Source organism: Chrysemys picta, chromosome 16 (genome assembly GCF_011386835.1).
Source record: "Chrysemys picta bellii isolate R12L10 chromosome 16, ASM1138683v2, whole genome shotgun sequence".
Lineage (NCBI taxonomy): Eukaryota > Metazoa > Chordata > Testudines > Emydidae > Chrysemys > Chrysemys picta.
Window position 1 is genome coordinate 25355934 of NC_088806.1, and position 19511 is coordinate 25375444.

Sequence of the window (19511 nt, forward strand, 5' to 3'; positions counted from 1 at the left end):
AACCTTTTTCAACACTGGCTTTTTGCTTAAATGTTTTTTTTCCTTTTTTTTTGTCAAAAAAGCAAACTCCCAAACTATCAATTTCTCCCTTTTTTGTCTATTGACATTTTTCAGTTTAAAAGTGAAACATTTTGGTTTTCAGTTGCCAAAAAAAAAATCAAACAACGATTAAAAAAAATCACTGGGGAAGGGGGAACGTTTCAGGTTTTTGACAACAACTCAGAAAATGTCAGAAAAAAATTAAATAAAAATAAAAACAAACAAACAAAAAGTTCAATTTTGCATGGAAACCAAATCCTCATTTCCCAACTGGATCTCTAGAGAATCTGGGAAGGAGCGAGGCCCAGGGCTGTGTTAAGTATGTCCACTTGATCCTAAGAGGTGTTCTTGCTTGATGCTGCCTGGGCAGGTGAGAACTCCCAGCCCCGCACACAGGGCTCTGACTGAGGAAAGAGGAGGCAAAAATCTTTGTAGTTCCTACAAACTCCTCAATCACAACATTTCCTGATTATACCACCATGGGTCCCAGCTCTGACTCCTTGTGTGACTTTACAGACAGGAAGCTTGACTTGGGGTGGAATTCACAAAGTCTATTCACCAGTTAAGCCCATAAGGGTCAGATAACCAAGTCCTTGGCACCCACAGTTGGGGTCAGAATTTCAAAGGAGCTCAGCAGCCAACAAGCACCCAGTGTGATGCGCTTTAAAATCTGGCCCCTGTTTTGAAGCATTGTGGGACCATAAGTGGTGCCTACGTCTTGGGCAAGGGCTCTGCTCAGGGGTGAATTTCACCCTTTCATCTTAGGTGCAAACATAAGGGAAGAGATTTTAAAAGGCACAAATAGCATTTGGGCCTCTAACTCCCATTGGAAGTTAATGGGAGTTAGGCGCCTAACTGCTATTTGGGCCTTCGAAAAATCTCCCCCAAGGAACACATTTTGTCTCTGGTGTAACTCGACCAAAGTCAGTTGAGTGACCCTAAGGATGAACCTGGCCTTCGCAAAGCAAATTGAATCAGGATTCACAGTGTCGGACTCTGGAAGCCTTCTCCATTGCCATACGAGCACCTCTTTAAAGTGGTTTTCAAGCAATGAGTGCTCCAGAACCAGCGCCCCAAAGGACTCCTGGAGTTCTTGAGGCTGCTAAGCCACTTACCCCGGTGATTTGGCTTCCAGGCATCATTGATGATCCTGGTCCTAGGTGGCCTGATCTGGGCTGTACCGGAGATTGCAAGGAATCACTGAGGTCTTCTGTTTTAATCTGCGTGGGAGAGGAGACCAGTTGTATCAGCAGGAAGCATGAATAGATGATGTGGAGTCAGAGAAAGGTGGAAGATTCGGGAAGTTAGGAAGCTTGGAGTTTGGGGCACCTGGGGAAGATCCTTTCTATTGTACCTGTGCTCGGCATCACACCAACAGTGAAGTCTAGTAATGAGAGTCAGGACTCCTGGGTTCCATCCCTGGCTCTGCAGCAACGTCTGTGCATTTGGACAAGTCACTTACCCACTCTGCTTCAGTGTCCCCACCTGCAAAGTGGGCATAAGTCTACTGACCCACTTCGCCAAGGGGAGGGGTGAGCTGTCCTTAATTAAAAGCCCTCTAATTAAAGCATTTAAGTCCCGCTGACTTCAATGCTGCTTCGAGTCAAGCACATGCTTAAGTGGTCTGCTGAAACATTTTTGGCTCTTGGAAGAAAAGCACCAGGAAGCAGTCTTATAACAGGCAATGCATAGAAATTGGTGGGGTGGCTAAGTCGCTAATCCCCTTTCTAGGGGCTGCTTCAGCAGCACTCCACTGCATTTCTGGCTACAGGGCATCTCCCTGCAGAGGTGGCTATGAGGGTGCAGGGAACAGAGAAGAGAAGAACAGGTGGTGGTACGATTAAAGCACATGAAAACCAGCACCATTTAGGAGTGGCTGCCAGCTTTGAAAGTTCACCAGTCCCGGCACTAAATCTACTTGCCCGCACTTCACCACTGGTGATAATGGGCAAACAAATGCTATTTGACTTGCCTAGCAAAGGAAAACAGTGATTGGCCAGCATTTTGAACACCGTATTGGAGTCACCCCCGGAACCTCTTGCCCTACTTTGAAGTCCAGGCAAGACTCAAATCTAGATTTCTAAGACAGGAAAAATTCACCAGGGATCAGAAGTGGAGCTTTGAGTTTGTTCCGTTCTTTGGTCTCCAAGTTACTTTTAATTCTTTCTGCTCCAAAACAAGGCAAAACCTATTGTTGCTTGTTGCATTGGGTGTAAATTTGTCACTGGGACCTGGCGCCTCCGGGGGATGGACAATAGGATTTTGGAGAACAAAGGAATGCTCCCACATAACCGTGGCAGGCTGAGTGGAATAGGTGCAACATCAGGTTAGGGTCTTGCTCATCCTCAACTGGGAGGACTGTATCCTGCATTTGTAGGGAGCAGAGAGAACTTTTTGGCCTCATCGAATAGGTCTTTTCTTGAAATGGAGCCAAGTGGCAAAATTCTGATCCAAAGCCAAACCTTCCCCAAGTTTGAGGGTGCTTGGATCTGGGGTTCTAGTTTGGGTCCTTTCAAGTGACTGTCCTGATCCAGGTCTAGTTTTTCCCCAATGCCATGAAAACCCTGTGCTTTGGCTCGGGGTTGTGGACTCTCTCTTAGAATCTGGGATGGATCTTGCTACCAGCGGTAGTTAATGACACAATCCAGGATCACTGAAAAAAAACAAAACTTTTTCATTCTCCGGTATCCTGAGATGCTAGTGCAGAGAGTGAGTAATATAGCCTCCTACCAGCAGAGAGAGACAAGCAATGTAGGTTTTCCCACAAACAATGAGCAAAGCATGCATTTTTCAGTCGAGATGGGCTTTTGTTACAGATGGAGGAAAAACAACTAAGAAAGAACAAATATAAGAGTCTCCATGAGGGAGAGAGAGAGAGAGAAAACACAATCTCTCTCACTCTGAATTGAAGCACAGAAATGAAGCTGCCCCCATCAAGATTAATTTACACATTTAAAGGTGTAGTACACAAAAAACAGAATGACGACATCTCTTTTCGGTAACATGCTACAGCTATAGACACTGCATAAAGCTTACTGCGCAATATTAACCCCTTCCAAAGACAGCTGAGAATTCTAGTTCTTCCCCACCTCTCAGGAGGGAGCGATCTTCTACTAGACAGATGGTAAAAACTTTTGATCACTACCAATCTGGGTAGTGTTTGACTGGTGACCATTAAATGAAAGGCCCTATGGAATACATCATTTCCTCTCCTCTGAGCCCGCCACTCCACTTCAACCCTTTCACCCTCTCCAAGTTCTTTCCCTCCTGAAGATAGATTTACCAGAAACAACCACATATAAAAAAAAAAATTACCCCTACTTGCAATCATTACAATTAAAGATCCAGCAAATTGGCAAGTGATTCATGTGTCTGTTGCTCACGTGACTCAAGATTCCGAATCCAATCAGCCACCGAAAGAAAAGTGACCATGCCCACACAAAGACCGAGGTGCTTTCTCCTGCCTGATCCTGATCGGAGCTGAGCGTTCAAGAACCACAAGCCATTTCCAAACTGAAATCAATTTTTACAGCTGCCAAACGGAATGATTTGGAAGCGTTCCAGGAAGAAAAGGGTGTGTCGCCGCATCCCAACATCACATAACGTGAGATCAAGAGGTGGATTTGGCAAAAAAACAAAAACAAAACAAAACAAAACAACCAACAACTGATTCCCAATTTAGAAAACAACAACATCACCAACAGCTTGTCCCCCACTTCCTGGAATTCACCAGCTTTCTCCAGAGAAGATGGGAGGGACCCTGGGTGTAATTAACCAACTCTTCTCCATTGCACCTTATTTTGTTGGTGTTAGACTCAAATTTACTCCATCCCTCCCCTGCATACTGGCTGCTTCCTATCTGTTTACTACTGTATCTTTGGGATGTATCCAAGTCACAAAGTTTGGGGTGTTTATGCAGATCCTTCCAACTTTGGTTCATCCAGAGAAAACTTTACAGGATTTCCAATCCCAAGCATTCAAGAACTGCGAGTCAGGCTGATATCACAGATTTTTTTAAATAATATTCCCCACCCCCTTCTGGTTTCTGAGTGCACCTAGGTCATGTTTTCAAGCCTTTTCACCAGACCAAGAGGGTCAGAATTTTACCTTTTTTAAAAAAAGCAGAGATTCTCACATAATCACCTGACTCCAGAAGCTAGGACTTTCTGAAAAATCAGCAACTATAAGGAGACCCGTGATAAAAGTCAGTGTCTCAGCTCTTGTGATTTTAAGCCAGAGAGCAAAATGAAGGTCAGATTGTGCTTAGTTTCTCTGGGGTCTTTGTATGGAGGTCAAGGTAGACTGGGACAAGTGAACAGAAAGGTGGCAGGGAGACGGTAGGTTTCCTCCTCTCCTATGTAAAATTCAGGGAAATGATGCAATCTGCCTTGGTAAAAATGCAATTGCAGATTGCACAGCAAACTATTAGGAATATACTCACTGTGCACCGACCCAGGGAGAGACCCCTGCAGGGGGATGAAACAAAATGACGTGCCACAAACAACAAATATTACTGATATATAGATCATGCACACTGGGAGGAGGAACTAGAACTCTATACCTTCATCTCCAAAACCACAAGTATCTACCAATTGAGCTAAAGGGGATCTCCTAAAGCTAGTGAAATAGTAGGGCAATTATCCTCTTGGTGATCCACTAGAGGATGACATAAATACACCACATGAAGCTACTGCATTAAAGGATTACTGGGGTGCAGGAAAGGAATTGCTCCTGCAAATCTAATCTAGATGTTCTCCCTATCTTTACATAGTTTGTTTTGGGACCTCTGACCCCAAGTAAAAAACAAATGGAGAGCAAGCTGGTGTAAAGGAAGTCCCTTCCCTCATTGGCTGGTTGGTCCCTTCATTAGTTAGCTGGTGGGTCTGCTCGCTCTGACAGCCAATTGATGGGTTTCTTACCCAATCCTGGTGGAAAAAAAACCCCATAAACAAAACAAAAAACGAATTGTGGGTGATGGAAAATGATCAAAGCTGTTCGGCTCACTTGCGTAATCCATTGGTGGAAGATATTACATAAACATTTCACAAGACAGAGAATTATGGCGAGAACATCTCCCAACCTGCCTGCAATTACTGCACAAACTCTTCCTTACCAGTAGAGAGAAGGTTAAAAAAAAGAAAAGAAAAAGAGAGCACATCTGTTTTGTAACAGATCTATAAACATTTGGCAAAGGCTCACCTCATGAAAACATCCTGGAGACATCCTGCAAGCTGTGAAAGACCAAGCTCACGCAAGGCGGTTAGAAAAAAGCATGCTAGCAGCTCAGATGTTACAGTGATGAAGGCCGTGTCAGTAATAGGTAGATGGATAAATAGCTAGGCAGGCAGACTGGCCCCACATTTGGTCTTATAAACTGCATGTTACATTTCCATAGGGTGAACTCAAAACCAACTGTCTGCCTTCTTGTCAAAGAAAGTCACCTCCTCTTCCTCAACATTTCTGATGCAACGTGATTGCCCTCCCATCCCCCTCCTGGCAATGTGGTTTTATATTTACCAATAGCGAGGAACCCTTTAAGGGGTGGGTTTGACTGAGCACCCTCCCAAATCTGGATGTTTCTTCTAACCACCCAGACTAGAGTTTCACCCTAGACTGCATGTGTGTAGCCAAGCACACCGCATATTACACGTACACTACACATTAGGCAAAATGGTAGTCAGGTAGCTGAGAATGTTTTGGGAGGATCCACCTCAGGGTGCTGTGAGTGATCACACATTTATTATGTAGCTTAAATTTAGACTGTAAGCTCTCTGAGACACTGACCTCTTCTAGTTATCTAGCCCACAATGCTGTTGCATCTCAGCAACTCACAATCATTAATAAATTTATCCTCACAAGACCCCAGTTGAGGTAAAGTTGCGTTATTATTCCCATTTAACAGATGGTGAACTGAGGCACAAAGAACTGAAGGGGCAGATGTTAATTCCCTCACTCACACAGAGTAGTACCTCCCTCCACAGATGGCCTCACTGAAATCACTCACAGAGTAAAGTGCTACTAAACCCGAGTAAGGTGTGAGAACCTGACCTTGAGTGAGTTGGCTATGGTCACGGAGGGAGTTTGTGACAGAGATAGGAATCAAACACAGAACTGGGGGAGGGATAGCTCAGTGGTTTGAGCATTGGCCTGCTAAACCCAGGGTTGTGAGTTCAATCCTTGAGGGGGCCACTTGGGGAATCTGGGGCAAAATCAGTACTTGGTCCTGCTAGTGAAGTCAGGGGGCTGGACTCGATGACCTTTCAAGGTCCCTTCCAGTTCTAGGCGATGGGATATCTCCATTAATTAAAATTAACGCCCCGGGGTACTGCTTTAACCATAAGACCACCCTTCATGCCTTGCCTGTTATGTGTTTGTCTGTGAAGTACCTAGCACCTTTATAGGCACTATGAAGTATAAATAATAGCAATAATATCCCCATACACTATTCTCAATTAACAGATGTCAAGAAGTCAGGAACGTAACATACATTCAGTGCAAATCCCCCACTCTCAAACGCTACATGTGTCCATGTTATGGGTTGGTAGGAGGTTTAGGAGCAGGATTTGCAAAGGCTTTCAGCACAATGCAGCATTCAGAGTTAGGCCATTACTGAATGCTTTGGAAAAACCCATCCTAAAAGTCAGGACATTTCTGAGTTATAGTTTCCTTCTCAACCATAATGCACCCACATTGCACCTCTGTGTTATTTTTGTTTTATTAAGCTGGGCCTAATCTAATATTGCTTACAGCACAAGATCAAACCCATGCTGTTAATAGTTATGCCTTAATATGCAGCTATCTCCTGGGGCTGTGGGAATCAAAACTTTAAATACACAAAAGTTACACCTTAAAATGTGTTACGCGTAACTTTTCATTAACACACATTTTTGTATGGAATTTCCTTAGTGTTGTTTTGAACAGGAAAAAAAAAATAAGGAAAAGAAGTCGTCCCCTCAAAGCAATGAATTACATACATCAAAACAAACATGTGTAGCACAGGCCAATACAAATGGGGGAAGAGGCAGAAGGAAGGAAAGGAAAAAAACCAAAAAGGAAGGGGAAAAATAAACAAAAAAGAGCAAATGAAAAACGAACAGTTTGAATGACTGTGTTGACTTCAATAGCTGCTCAGGCAGATGTAATTGTGCACAATCACTAAATTAAAGGGTATTGTGTTTATTTCAACGTACCGTATCCCCAGATACACAGGGGCTCGCGAGTGCCTTTATCTGGTGATGTGTATTTGGAGAGCACAGATTTGGCAAAGGATGAACTGTGCATAGCCAGGATATTCTTTACAACTGATTCTAAGTTATTTTATATCTTGGCCAATATTGCTTGGAGTTAGCCCAGCTGCTTTCTCCACCAAAATCCACAGACATGCTAAGCCAGTGGTTTATCAAATGAAGCCAGCTGAGTTGACCGAGCAGCAGGAGACTCGGAGAGATGTGTAGAAAACCATACGCTGAAATATTACATTTTGATTTGTACTGTGTACTCCTCACGGAACCCTGGCGACCCATTCCTTCCTGGCCTTCCCCTCTCCCCAGTCATCCAAAATCCAGCCACCCAGAGCCAAGCTTATCTTCATTTCTTGCCCTGCGGCCTGGGTCTCTTTCCACCGCGCAGCACTGCCTGCCCCCCTCCACTCCCTGTCCTTTCTCAAATTCAGGCTCTCCATCTTCAAAGCTCTCCAGAACTCCACCCCTGCCCAAATCTTTGCTTTTCTCTCCTCTGCCCCCTTCCTGGGCGGTGTCTCTGACGCTCTCCTGATGAATCCCTTTTATCTATTTCACCCACTACAGACCTCTTCCATGCTACCCTGCACACTTGAAAGGACTGCTCCCATTGAAGTCAGTGGCAAAACTCCCCCATTGATCTCAATGGGGCCAGGCTCAGTGCTTTAACATTTCCCGAGAGAGTCCTCATTCCAGGGACCATTCTGGCTGGGATGACCCTCCTCTGTTTGTTCTGTATAATGCCTCCTGGGCCCCAAGGCTGCCAATCAGGGTAGGGACCATCTAAAGTGCCACCCGCTGTGCAGCACTGATGTCCGCAAATCAATCATCCAGGCCGTGGGCAGAACGGCGCCGGCTTGGCATCTGTGTAATGAGCTGTGAGAACCAGGTTTAGCCAGCCCCACGACTGCAAGGCGCCTCGTGCCATGTCCCACATGAGAAGGAAATTATCTTGGCATCAGCAAGAACCTGGGACTGCGGATGGCCTAGTCCCGGTTCGACAGTGTTCTGTGATTGGCTCAGGCTAGTTTTGACATCGCTGGGAGGAATCCTGTCCCAACGCCAGAAGGAATGGGGACATGGGAACAGCAGCCAAAGGGTCTGTTTTAAATACATACAAGGAAGATAATTAAAGCAAGATCAGCTCTACCTTACAATGTCATTTCTCTTTGCATTCGGGGGCGGGGACTTTAGTGCAGACTAATGATCAGGGTGAAACATGATTAAAGGAGGGAGCTTGGAGCCAGTGCTCCTGGGACCTACTTCCAAATTGGCCACTAACTTCACTTGGCTAAATCACCGTGCGACAAATTTTCCATGGAAGCTTGTTGCTTTCATTGGTTTGGGTGTCCAACTGGAGCCAATCCCCGGGCCTGATTTCCAAAAGGTGCCAGACACGTGTGGTTCCCACTGATTTCACAGGGAGTTCCGGCTGCCTGGCACTTCTGAAATATCAGGTCTGTCGTCGGGCATCCCAAATTAGAGGCCTTGTTTGAAAACTGGCGCCTGCCCCCTTTGTGCCTCGACTTGCCTTCTGAAAAATGGGTGTAGCACCCCTCCTTTCCAGGGTGCTGAGAGGCCTTTAATTAATTAAACACTTGCCGATGTGTCGAGATCTTCAGATAAAAGGCCCTAGAGAAATGCAAAGCTGTGTTATTACTGGTGACGATTGTGTTAGGAGCCAGCACAGCTATTTCCGTGCATTTTGGTTCATCCAACTCAGGGCTTTAGAAAGAGGCGGGCAATCTAAATAGCCCCTAGATAAGTGTCCTCTGTGCCTCTGAGCTTAGCTTTTACTGTGCAAACAACTGGTATGTCCCAGCAAACAGCTTTCTAAAGCCAGGCCAGCCCACTACAAGCTTGGAAAATATTTACTCAAGGATTACAGGAGTCCACTGGAGAAAGGAATTTGCATGCACTCTGCAAATTCACCTGCTGGTGAATGGAGAGGGATTGGACTCTTGCTAATGTGTTTGTGTGTGTAGCAGCAGCTCCTGAAAAGCTGGGTCCTGCTCAGAGTGCCTGGGACAGGAGTGGCCATATAGAAGATACCCAGAAATGGAGTCTTCCCTGGGGTAGCCTGAGACTGGAAACTAGGTGCCACTGAATGGGTTTGGATACAGTAAGAAGTGACTGGAAGCTTTCTGAAGGTTTAAGGGTTTGGTCAGTGGGATATTGGGTCTTTGGGTAACTGGTTTAGATCCAGCTCAGGTCAAAAAGGACCATAAGTTGTTACCAGCGGTTTGATGGGTTTGGTAGGTCTCATTCCAGCCACAAGTGGACAATGCGTCCATGTCCCCCAAACCACTTCCACAGTGAATGTCCTTCTTGGCTGTCTCAGCAGAGGCACCAAGAAGAACGAGAGGCCACCTAGACCAATGTCCTGTCTCACTGCTGGTGGCGATGGGGTCCCCCTAGGACAGGGCTGCATCAAATTAGCAGGCAGCGGTTGTGGGGCCAGCAAATGGGGTTGGGGTTGCACTGCCATGGCCTATGCTGCAACTGCTGACTGAGGCAAAGTCGATACTACAGGTGCCACAGCGACACAGCTACGGTGCCATTAGAACGGCTATCCTGGGTCAGACCCATGGGCCATCTAGGCCAGTATCCAGTCTCTGAAAGTGGCCAGTGCCCAGTGCCCCAGAGGGAATGAACAGTGCAAAACAGGCCTGATGTTCACCAGCTCTACAGTTCTGCCTCTTACATGCCAATGATGTTATACAATAGATTCAGGTTGCAAAAGAGCATTTGGCATTTGCTTTAGCGCCTCTGGTTCTGGCCAAGGGACCAAATCAGAGACTATGAGTAGCTACCATCAACTTCAGCAGACGGCTTGCACCCTGAAGGCAGAGACTTGGTGACTATGCTGGGAACAACTGCAGTGAGAAAAGGCTATTCTCCTGGGAATTTTGGCCAGGCTAAAACCCTGCACCCACGACATGAGTGGTCCAATTTTGAAGACTTGTTTGTGGCATGGGGAGTTTCAACAAACAACTTAAATTTTAGGGGCTGATACAGATCATTGGAAGTTCACCATGAAGGACACCTTCCACACAAGAGGATCAGCACTTTGTTCCATCCTGGAGGTTGAGCTTGGGCCAGAATCACTCCTAGGTAAGGCTGAGCCATGTGCCTCGTTCTCCTGTACTTCCTCCACTGGCAAAACACCCACAGACGCATATGGGAGTGGTGGCAAGAAAGAATATGGAAGGGTGGGCAGTAAGCACCCCATGGACAGCCAGAAGGAGAAGTGGGACCCCCTTGGGGGGGGAAATGGGTTGGGAAAAAAGCAAAAAGGTGATTCTAGCACTTCCTCTACCAACATGAAAGACTAACAGTGGTTTGGGAAAGAGGACCCTCTACACACATGACCTACACCAAACCCTGTCATGTGTAGAAATGGAAGAGGACCAGGGCCGGTGCAACCCATTAGGCGACCTAGGTGGTCGCCTAGGGCGCTACAATTTGGGGGGCGGCGACCGTGGCGGTATTTCGGCAGCGGGACCTTCCACCGCCCCTGTGGGGGGCAGCATTTCTGGGCGGGACCTTCCGCCGCCTAGGGCGGCAGAAAAGCTGGCGGCGCTCCTGAAGAGGACAATACCTAAAGCCAGATCTTTCTCTGGATCCTTTCCCCAGTGGGTTGCATTTTGTAGGAGAACCAGCCAACAGATACAGGTCAGTGTTAGAAGCATAAGTACAGGGGAAGTTGGGGAAACTTGAAAGGGGAAGGGACAGCCTGGCGTTCAGCTCATATTCTGTCTGTTAATACAGATGTGGAGAGTACAGCTGGTTTCGAGCCAACGAGGTTGTTTTCCAAAGTGGTCCCAAGAGAGGCAACGCAAAACTAAGTCCGGGGGTGACACTTCAGGGCAAGGAGGGAGAAGAGAAAGTGAAATCTGAGCTGACACCTGGAGGGAAGAGGAAAACAGGATGCGAACTGACACCAGACAGGAGGGCAAATCGGGGAGGGGATGGAAATCTGGAGGGCAGAGTGAAACCTGAGCTCAGCTGATACCCGCAGGGGAGAGCAAAGGAGGAACTGAAATAGCATGTGGGGAGTACATCGTATTGGGTGGTGGAGGGGGAGAGAGATAAAGTGAAATGAAACAGGATGAGAACTGCTCCCTAAGGGAGGGAAGCGCAGGTCTAGCAAAATTATTATTAATAATAATAAAATGCTTAGCACCTTGCGCCTTCAAAGAGATTTATGGGAGGAAGGAGATTCATCTGGTTAGATAGCAGGGCTCTGAGTCACGAGATCTAAGTTCATTTCCCAGCTTTGCCACAGACTCTCTGTATAACCTTGGGCCTGATATTCATGACTGCCACTAGTTTCAACGGCACCTCTGAAAAAAAATCAGTCTCTCTGTGCCTCAGTTTCCTCATCTGTGAAATGGGGGTAATACTCCCTTCTATCTTTCAGGGGTGTCCCGGGGCTACACTAGCCAGCAAAGTGCGGTCAGCTCCTTGGATGGAAGGTACTACGCAAGGGCAAAGCGTTATTAGTGATTTTTTTTTTTTTTAAAAAGGCCACCAGGAATTTCAGGTCTCAGGTGGAATTAGCCCAGCCTGCCACGTCAGTAACAATGTTATCTGCAGTGTTGTCCTCGCTGTGTTGGTTCCAGGATATTAGACAGGCAAGGTGGGTGAGGTCAGATCTTTTATCGGGCCAACTTCTATTGATGAAGCTTCTTGTCTTTCACCAACAGAAGCTGTCCCGATAAAAGACATGACCTCACCCACCTTGTGTATCTAATGTCAATAACATCTTGCAGAACATCAGCTCCGAAATCCTTCCCGTTAGAAAAATCAGTGTAAGACCCACCCGTTTCCCTCAATGGCACCTGATTGGAGACTCACCTAAATCTCTACAATCTAAGTTCCCCTGACAGGGCTGGCATGTGAAATCTCTCTCTCTCCCCCCCCCCACCCCCGCCCCCAAATATGAAGCACCACTCCCAGATCAAGCTGCCATCTGAAAGACTAGAACTTTGATAATGGTGAAATTCACCCCTGTGCAGAGAGCTGTTTGCCCTAGTTTGAGGGGTTAAGTGGAATTTAAGTAGCACACAGGCCTTCTGCACAAGGGTGAATTTCACACTAGAGGAGCCTTTGCTTTAGGCTTGGTCTACACTAAACCCCCAAATCGAAGTAAGGTACGCAACTTCAGCTACGTGAATAACGTAGCTGAAGTCGACGTACCTTACTTCGAACTTACCGCGGTCCACACCCGGCAGGCAGGGTCCCCCATCGACTCTGCGTACTCCTCGCGGCGAGCAGGATTACCGGAGTCGATGGGGAGCACTTCTGAGTTCGATTTATCGCGTCCAGACAAGACGCGATAAATCGAACCCAGAAGTTCGATTGCCTGCCGCCGAACCAGCGCGGTAAGTATAGACAAGCCCTTAGAAACTATGGGAGGGCTTTTCAAAAGCGCTCCGTGCTAGCCTCTCTCTGCTCCTGCAGAGGTCATGGGATGTTTTACCATTGTCTTCCATTGGGAGCAGAGTTAGACCAATCCCGAGTGCTTTGGAAAATGCAACCCATCATCATCATGGCCTCAGTCAGCCTGGCCTAGTGGACAAGAGTACGGGACTGGGATTTAGGAGACCTGGGATCTATTCTCAGCCCTACCACTGGCCTGCTCGGTGACTTTGGGCAAGTCACTTCCCTTCCTGTGCCTCAGTTTCCCCATCTGTAAAATGGGGCTGGTGACACTGCCCTCCCTTTGTAAAATGCTTTGATATCTACTAACGAAAAGTGCTAGGTATGAGCTAATTATTATTCTTAGGTCTTTTTACCCTTTGGCTGTCAGTGGTTGCTACCCTCCCTATGCTACCGCTCCAAGCTATCCCCTCCTTCCAGGCTCTTCCTTCCTCAAATCAGGAGTGTATCATCAATATTACAGGGGAGAACGTAAACCAACAGCAGAGCTCTCAGTTATTCCCAGCCCTGGATTTCCAGTGCCTTCTGGTGCCTGCCGCATGTCTGTCATTTACATTGCAATCTCCTTGGGCAGGGATAGTGTTTATATTTGTACAGCGCCAAACCCATTATTAGTACTAAACATGTGACATCTTATCTGCAGGAATTGTCTACTCGGATGAAAGGAAACCAACATCACACTCCCTGATACTTCTATACCGTCTCCACACTGCTGTATCAATAGACGTTCCAACCTTAGCTCCATTCAGTCTCCTGCCACCCCATCAAGAGACCCTAAACTTGCCTTGAAAGGTCCCTTGGCTCCCTCTGCTGGGAGAAGGGGGAAACTGAGTCTCCTTTCTGTTCAGGGACCTGTGTGTCACCCCTCTACCAAGCAGATATTGGGGTCCTGCAGGTCAGCTTCCCAGTGAATGAGAAATCAGTGATGTGGAGTCTGGTACATTCCTGGTGTAACATAATATCTACAGAGTGTATTACATATGTATATAGCCTAACGCTATATACTACATTTACACGGTACATACCAGTCCTTGAACAGAGGTGGGTCAAAGTGGCATGAAGGCAATCCCCACTCTCAGCCTACACCCCAGTACCCTGTTCCCAGAAAGCAATTTTGTCCCAAGAATTGACTCTAGTCAGAAAGATTAAGTCAGAGAGAAAATTCTCTTGCTGTTTGCAACAGCTCCCCTGCAAAGTCTCCATCACAAAATTAACAATACAGCATTTATTTAAAGACTGCACATTGCCTGAACACTAAGAGCTTGCAAGACGATGCGTAACAGCACTATCTGGGGACTCCCGCCACAACATATGCATGGAAAAACTCCCCCAAGTGTCCATGGGCTTTGGATCAGACCCTTTGCAGGCGTATCTGTTTGGCTTTGTGCCAAGCAAATTGAGTCCAAACCCAGTTAGTTTGAGAAAGAAGCCATGTTTGCTGAATCACCCAGTTCCCTCACTGACACACTTTGGGAGACATCCCACACCCCAGGGAGAAAGTTTATTGCTTCCTGTTTCCCTGGATGTAAACCGGAAGTGGTTTCCCTGGATGTAAACAGGAAGCAACCAGCGTTAGACTCTTCAACCAAAAAGCCAAACCAAACAGGCAAAGCAGGGCCGCCTGTCTCTCTTTCTCTCCTCACGCCATATATAAACACACATGAAAAACTACGTTGAAAGGATGTGATTCAGGTTGTGACGTTAAGGGCTCAAAAATTAGGAATTAAGGCTGCCCAAGAGAGGAGATCAGAAGTTTTAGATGATGTGAGATTTCTCATCTCCAGAAATGATAAGCACCCAGAGCTCCAGAGGAAGACCGGAGCACAGCAGCTATTAAAATTACCTGAAGATGTGTTTAGATCCAGATTTCTTCAGCTCAAATTCAAAATCCTGAACAATGGACTAAGAGCTTAAGTAAAAACAAAATCAAAACCAACCATCCCCCTCCCAAAAAAGCCACCATCTGATTTTTCATGGATACTGGCAACAGAGACACCATTTTAGGGGCTGACCAAATGCCCATTGAAGTCAATGGAAAGACTCCCACTGACTTCGGTGGCCATTGGATTAGTCAGTCATAGAATATCAGGGTTGGAAGGGACCTCAGGAGGTCATCTAGTCCAACCCCCTGCTCAAAGCAGGACCAATCCCCAGACAGATTTTTACCCCAATTCCCTAAATGCCCCCCCGAAGAATTGAACTCACAATCCTGGGTTTAGCAGGCCAATGTTCAAACCACTGAGCTATCCCTCCCCTTCCAGCTAACATCTAGGTGGGACTGGACAAAAATGTCACATAACGTTGGCCCTCCGTTCCAAACTGGAGTAAGTTATGGATGGAGCCTGAACAGAGACAATCACAGAAGTTACAGATGAAGCAACACTTGGCCTTGCTCTCATTGGGTTCGTCTGCACCAGAGAAGTATTTCAACTGTACATAACAACTGTGGCTACCACAAATCAGCACATCTACATGTAACAATGCTGTTGGCTGGGCTGTCACTGGGACTGAACTCAGGTTCTAAAAGCACAAGCCGCTACCTAGTGAGATAAAGGACTTACAAATTCTGCACATGTTCTAGGAGGGACACAGAGCCACGCTTCATTAGCATGTGTTACAAACATCTGCTATTCATGCACATATATAGATAGCCGGTTGTTACCAGGGCCGGCTCCAGGCACCAGCAGAGCAAGCACGTGCCTGGGGCGGCCCATGCTAAGGGGCGGCATTCCATCCGTTCTTGGGGTGGCAGAGTCCGGGCAGCTTTTTTTTTTTTTTTTGTGCTTCGGCAGTTCGGGCGGCAGCAGTCCGAGCGGTTTTTTTGGGGGGGGGGGGGTGTTTTTTGCTTGGGGCGGCAAAAATGGTAGAGCCGGCCCTGGTTGTTACCACACTGGACTCTACCATGTTAGCAGACGTGACTAATGTCAAAACCTACTATAGGTGCTGGAATTAGGGGTACTGCCGCACCCCCTGGCTTGAAGTAGTTTCCATCATCTACATTGGTTCAACAGCTCTCAGCACCTCGACTATCCAAATTGTTCCAGCTCCACTGTTTGCAACTGACTTCTACTGGGGAAGGATCAAACCTATTACGCCGGACACTTTGCTGTTGTGGGTTTGTTTCCTACTGTATATTATTGTGGCAAGTGTTTGTGCTTCTCTGAGAGATGAAGAAGACAAGCAACTGTTCCACAATAAAACGGGATGGAGAGATTAATGAAAGCATTGATGATGCATACCTGTCCGACATTCTGATAGATGCCCATCATATTGGAAGGAATATACATGGAAAGTGATGACCTGATGTTTAATCCCCACCCCCCCGCCAGTCATTACAAAGAAATCCTGTCTAGATGGCTTGGCCAGCACTGGGGAAACAGCCCATTCCTGAGTCTGCATTTCTGATGTAAATCATTCAGTGTAGTAGGGCCCAATCCTATGAGGTCCAGAGCAGCCTCTGGGTCTGATCCAAAGTCTGTTGAAATCTATGAGAGTCTTTCCATTGACTTCAAGTGGCTTTAGATCCGGCACAACGTACGTTCGCTGCCTATTTCTATCTCAATGGAATTTTCCCTTACGACGAGTTCTGAGCCACTCAGGTGATCCCTTTGGCTCACAGAAGTTCCCTGCCATCAGTTCTGGAGTCCACAGAGTTGGAGCCACAAGGCTTTTTTGTTTTTAGTGTGGTTTTCCAATGGAAGATAACTGAGCGTGTCAAGACACCTTTGATGGGGAGGGACTGATCCACCCAAGCCCAGATGAGCCAAGGCAAACAAACAGATAAATGGCCCACTCACACCTTCTCAGATGGAAACCACCAGGGCAAACCCTGAGGGGCAGAGAGTGCAGTGGGAAAGGGGAAGGACGAGAACAGCCTGTCCATCACCAGGGTGATGAATTTGCACATATGCAACATCTGCTCAGATCCCTAATGACAGCCCTGAGATAGCCCCAGCCTCTTATGGCTTTCCCCTCCCCAACCCTATGGCTAGAGGCCAGAGCTAACTCACAAATCTGCCGCCTCCGACTTCAATGAGCTTTGGAGAAGGCCCTACAGCATTTTAGGAGCTGGGATCTACAGTTTAAGAAGTGCTGACTCTATCTGCCTCACCTGAGGGTTTTGACCTGGGACTCAAGATTCGGGAGGATTTCTCAACATGGTCTTCAAAAATCTCTGGACAATCAGAGATGCCATGGCTGCAGATGCTAGGGCTGTCGATTAATCGCAGTTAACTCATGTGATTAACTCAAAAAAAGTAATCGTGATTAATTGCACTGTTAAACAATAAATGCCAATTGAAATTTATTTAATATTTTTGATGTTTTTCTACATTTTCAAATATATTGATTTCTATTACAACACAGAATTCAACGTGTACAGTGCTCACTTTATATTATTTTTTATTATAAGTGTTTGCACTGTAAAAACGATAAACAGAATAGTATTTTTCAATTCACCTCATACAAGTACTGTAATGCAATCTCTTTATCATGAAAGTGTAGCTTACAAATGTAGCTGTTTTTGTTACATGCCTGCACTCAAAAACATGTAAAATTTTAGACCCTAAAGTCCACTAAGTCCTACTTCTTGTTCAGCCAATCACTAAGACAAACAACTTTGTTTACATTTATGGGAGATACTGCTGCCCGCTTCTTGTTTTCAATGTAGTCTGAAAGTGAGAACAGGCGTTTGCATGGCACTTTTGTGGCTGGCATTGCAAGGTATTTACATGCCAGACATGCTAAACATTCGTATGCCCCTTCATGCTTCAGCCACCATTCCAGAAGACATGCTTCCATGCTGATGATACTCGTTAAAAAAGTAATGTGTTAATCATGGATGGTGGGTGAAACTTCCCCGGGGGGAGGCGAGTGCCTTGTCCTGCCTCTTCTGTCCATGGCCCCGCCCATGCTCCATCCCTTCTCTGCCCCAGCCCCCTCCCACCGCTGACTCGCTGCTCACCTCTTCACCCCCCCCCCCAGTAAAGTCCCTCCTCCACTGACCTCCTCCCCCACCCACCTGCTGCTCGCCTCCTCACCCTGCTGGTGATCTCCCTCCCCGCCGTGAGACCCTGCCCGTTTTCACCTTAAAGCACAATAACATTCCCTAAGGGAACAGGCAACTGAACTGAACAGGCAACAGCTATAGATCAATTGCCAGATGGATTCTCCTCTGCATGGTAGGGAGTTTGATCGGTGTATACTGTATATAGAGAGTCGTGGCTTTTCACGCCGCCTGCGCCAAATTGAAGCCTAATCTCTCCTTTTGAAAAAGCCTTTGTCACTGACAGCCTGCATTATGGCAGTAGTTTAATCACCTCTCTTACACACAATTCCCTGCCAGACTCCTTTACTTAAACTGGGTTTGAATAAAACGCCTAGATCAAGAATTTGGAAACGGTTTTTAACCCCAAATAACACATTTTGCTACAATAGAAAAGCCAGCTGAATGTGGCCAAAGGGAAAGGCTTCCTGGCCGTTGGCAAATGCCTGTTAAATGGCTTCATTACCACTTTAATGGCCCTTTAACAGTTTCAGTGATTGGCTACAAGATCTCTGGAAGGCTTTTTCACCAGTGTAAAAGTTATTCAGGGATCCCCTCCCTATGCCTCCTCACTCCCCTGCCTGCCACTCGCATCCTCACTCTCACACACACACACACACACACACACACACACACACACACACGGAGGGGGAATGAGGAGGAGAGAAGCTGCAAGCAGCTGTGGGGACCTCCAAAAGGGGAGTGGAGGAGCAGAGAGGAAGAAGACTGATCAGGTAGCAGCAGGAGTCCCTGGGAGCCTCGGGGAAGGGTCAGAGCAGGGAGTGGAAGAGGCGGGGCGGGGGGGTCACCACAGCCCTGGTGTTGGGCGGCAGGGACGGCTGCACTAGGAGAGGCACTGCCTCCCCTTGCCTATTATATCGGCCACACATGGCGTTAATTAAATTTGTGACTGAACTCCTTGGGGGAGAATTGTACGTCCCCTGCTCTGTTTTACCCGCATTCTGCCGCATATTTCATGTTATAGGAGTCTCGGATGGTGACCCAGCACATGTTGTTTGTTTTAAGAACGCTTGCTCTGCAGATTTGACCAAACGGAAAGAAGGTAGCAGTGTGAGATTTCTCAGGATAACTACAGGACTCAACCCAAGGCTTAAGCACCCAAAATCTGAGAGGGACGAGGGGTGGAGCTAGGGTGACCAGACAGCAAGTATGAAAAATAGGGACGGGGGTGGGGTTAATAGGAGCCTATATAAGAAAAAGACCCCAAAAATCAGGACTGTCTCTATAAAATCAGGACATCTGGTCACCCTAGGTGGAGCATGCTTTCAGACGTCTTAAAAAAGTAACACTCCGATGTGGAAACTACAGAACCCGAACCACCAAAAAAGAAAATCAACCTTCTGCTGGTGGCATCGGACTCACATTGTGAAAATGAACATGTGTCGGTCTGCTCTGCTTTGGATCGTTATCCAGCAGAACCCGTCATCAGTTTGGACGCATGTCCTCTGGAATGGTGGTTGAAGCATGAAAGGACATATGAATCTTTAATGCATCTTTCACGTAAATATCTTGGGACGCCAGTTACAACAGTGCTATGCGAACACCTGTTCTCACTTTCAGGTGACATTGTAAACAAGAAGTGGGCAGCAGTATCTCCTGCAAATTGTAACCAAACTTATTTGTCTAAGCGATTGGCTGAAGTAGGACTGAGTGGACTTGTAGGCTCTAAAGTTTGACATTGTTTTATTTTTGAATGCAGTTTTTGTGTGTGTATATAATTCTAC

General features: G+C 46.7%; 1 protein-coding gene across 2 annotated transcripts in view; it reads right to left on the minus strand.

Moving 5' to 3' along the window:
* Positions 1-19511, minus strand: part of POU2F3 (POU class 2 homeobox 3) — a 60224-nt gene that overhangs the window by 18563 nt on the left and 22150 nt on the right. For both annotated transcript variants that reach the window (XM_024102234.3, XM_065570211.1), the window contains one exon: positions 1155-1259. In XM_024102234.3, coding sequence (XP_023958002.1) covers positions 1155-1259 — 105 coding nt within the window. The remainder of the gene's footprint in view (positions 1-1154; positions 1260-19511) is intronic.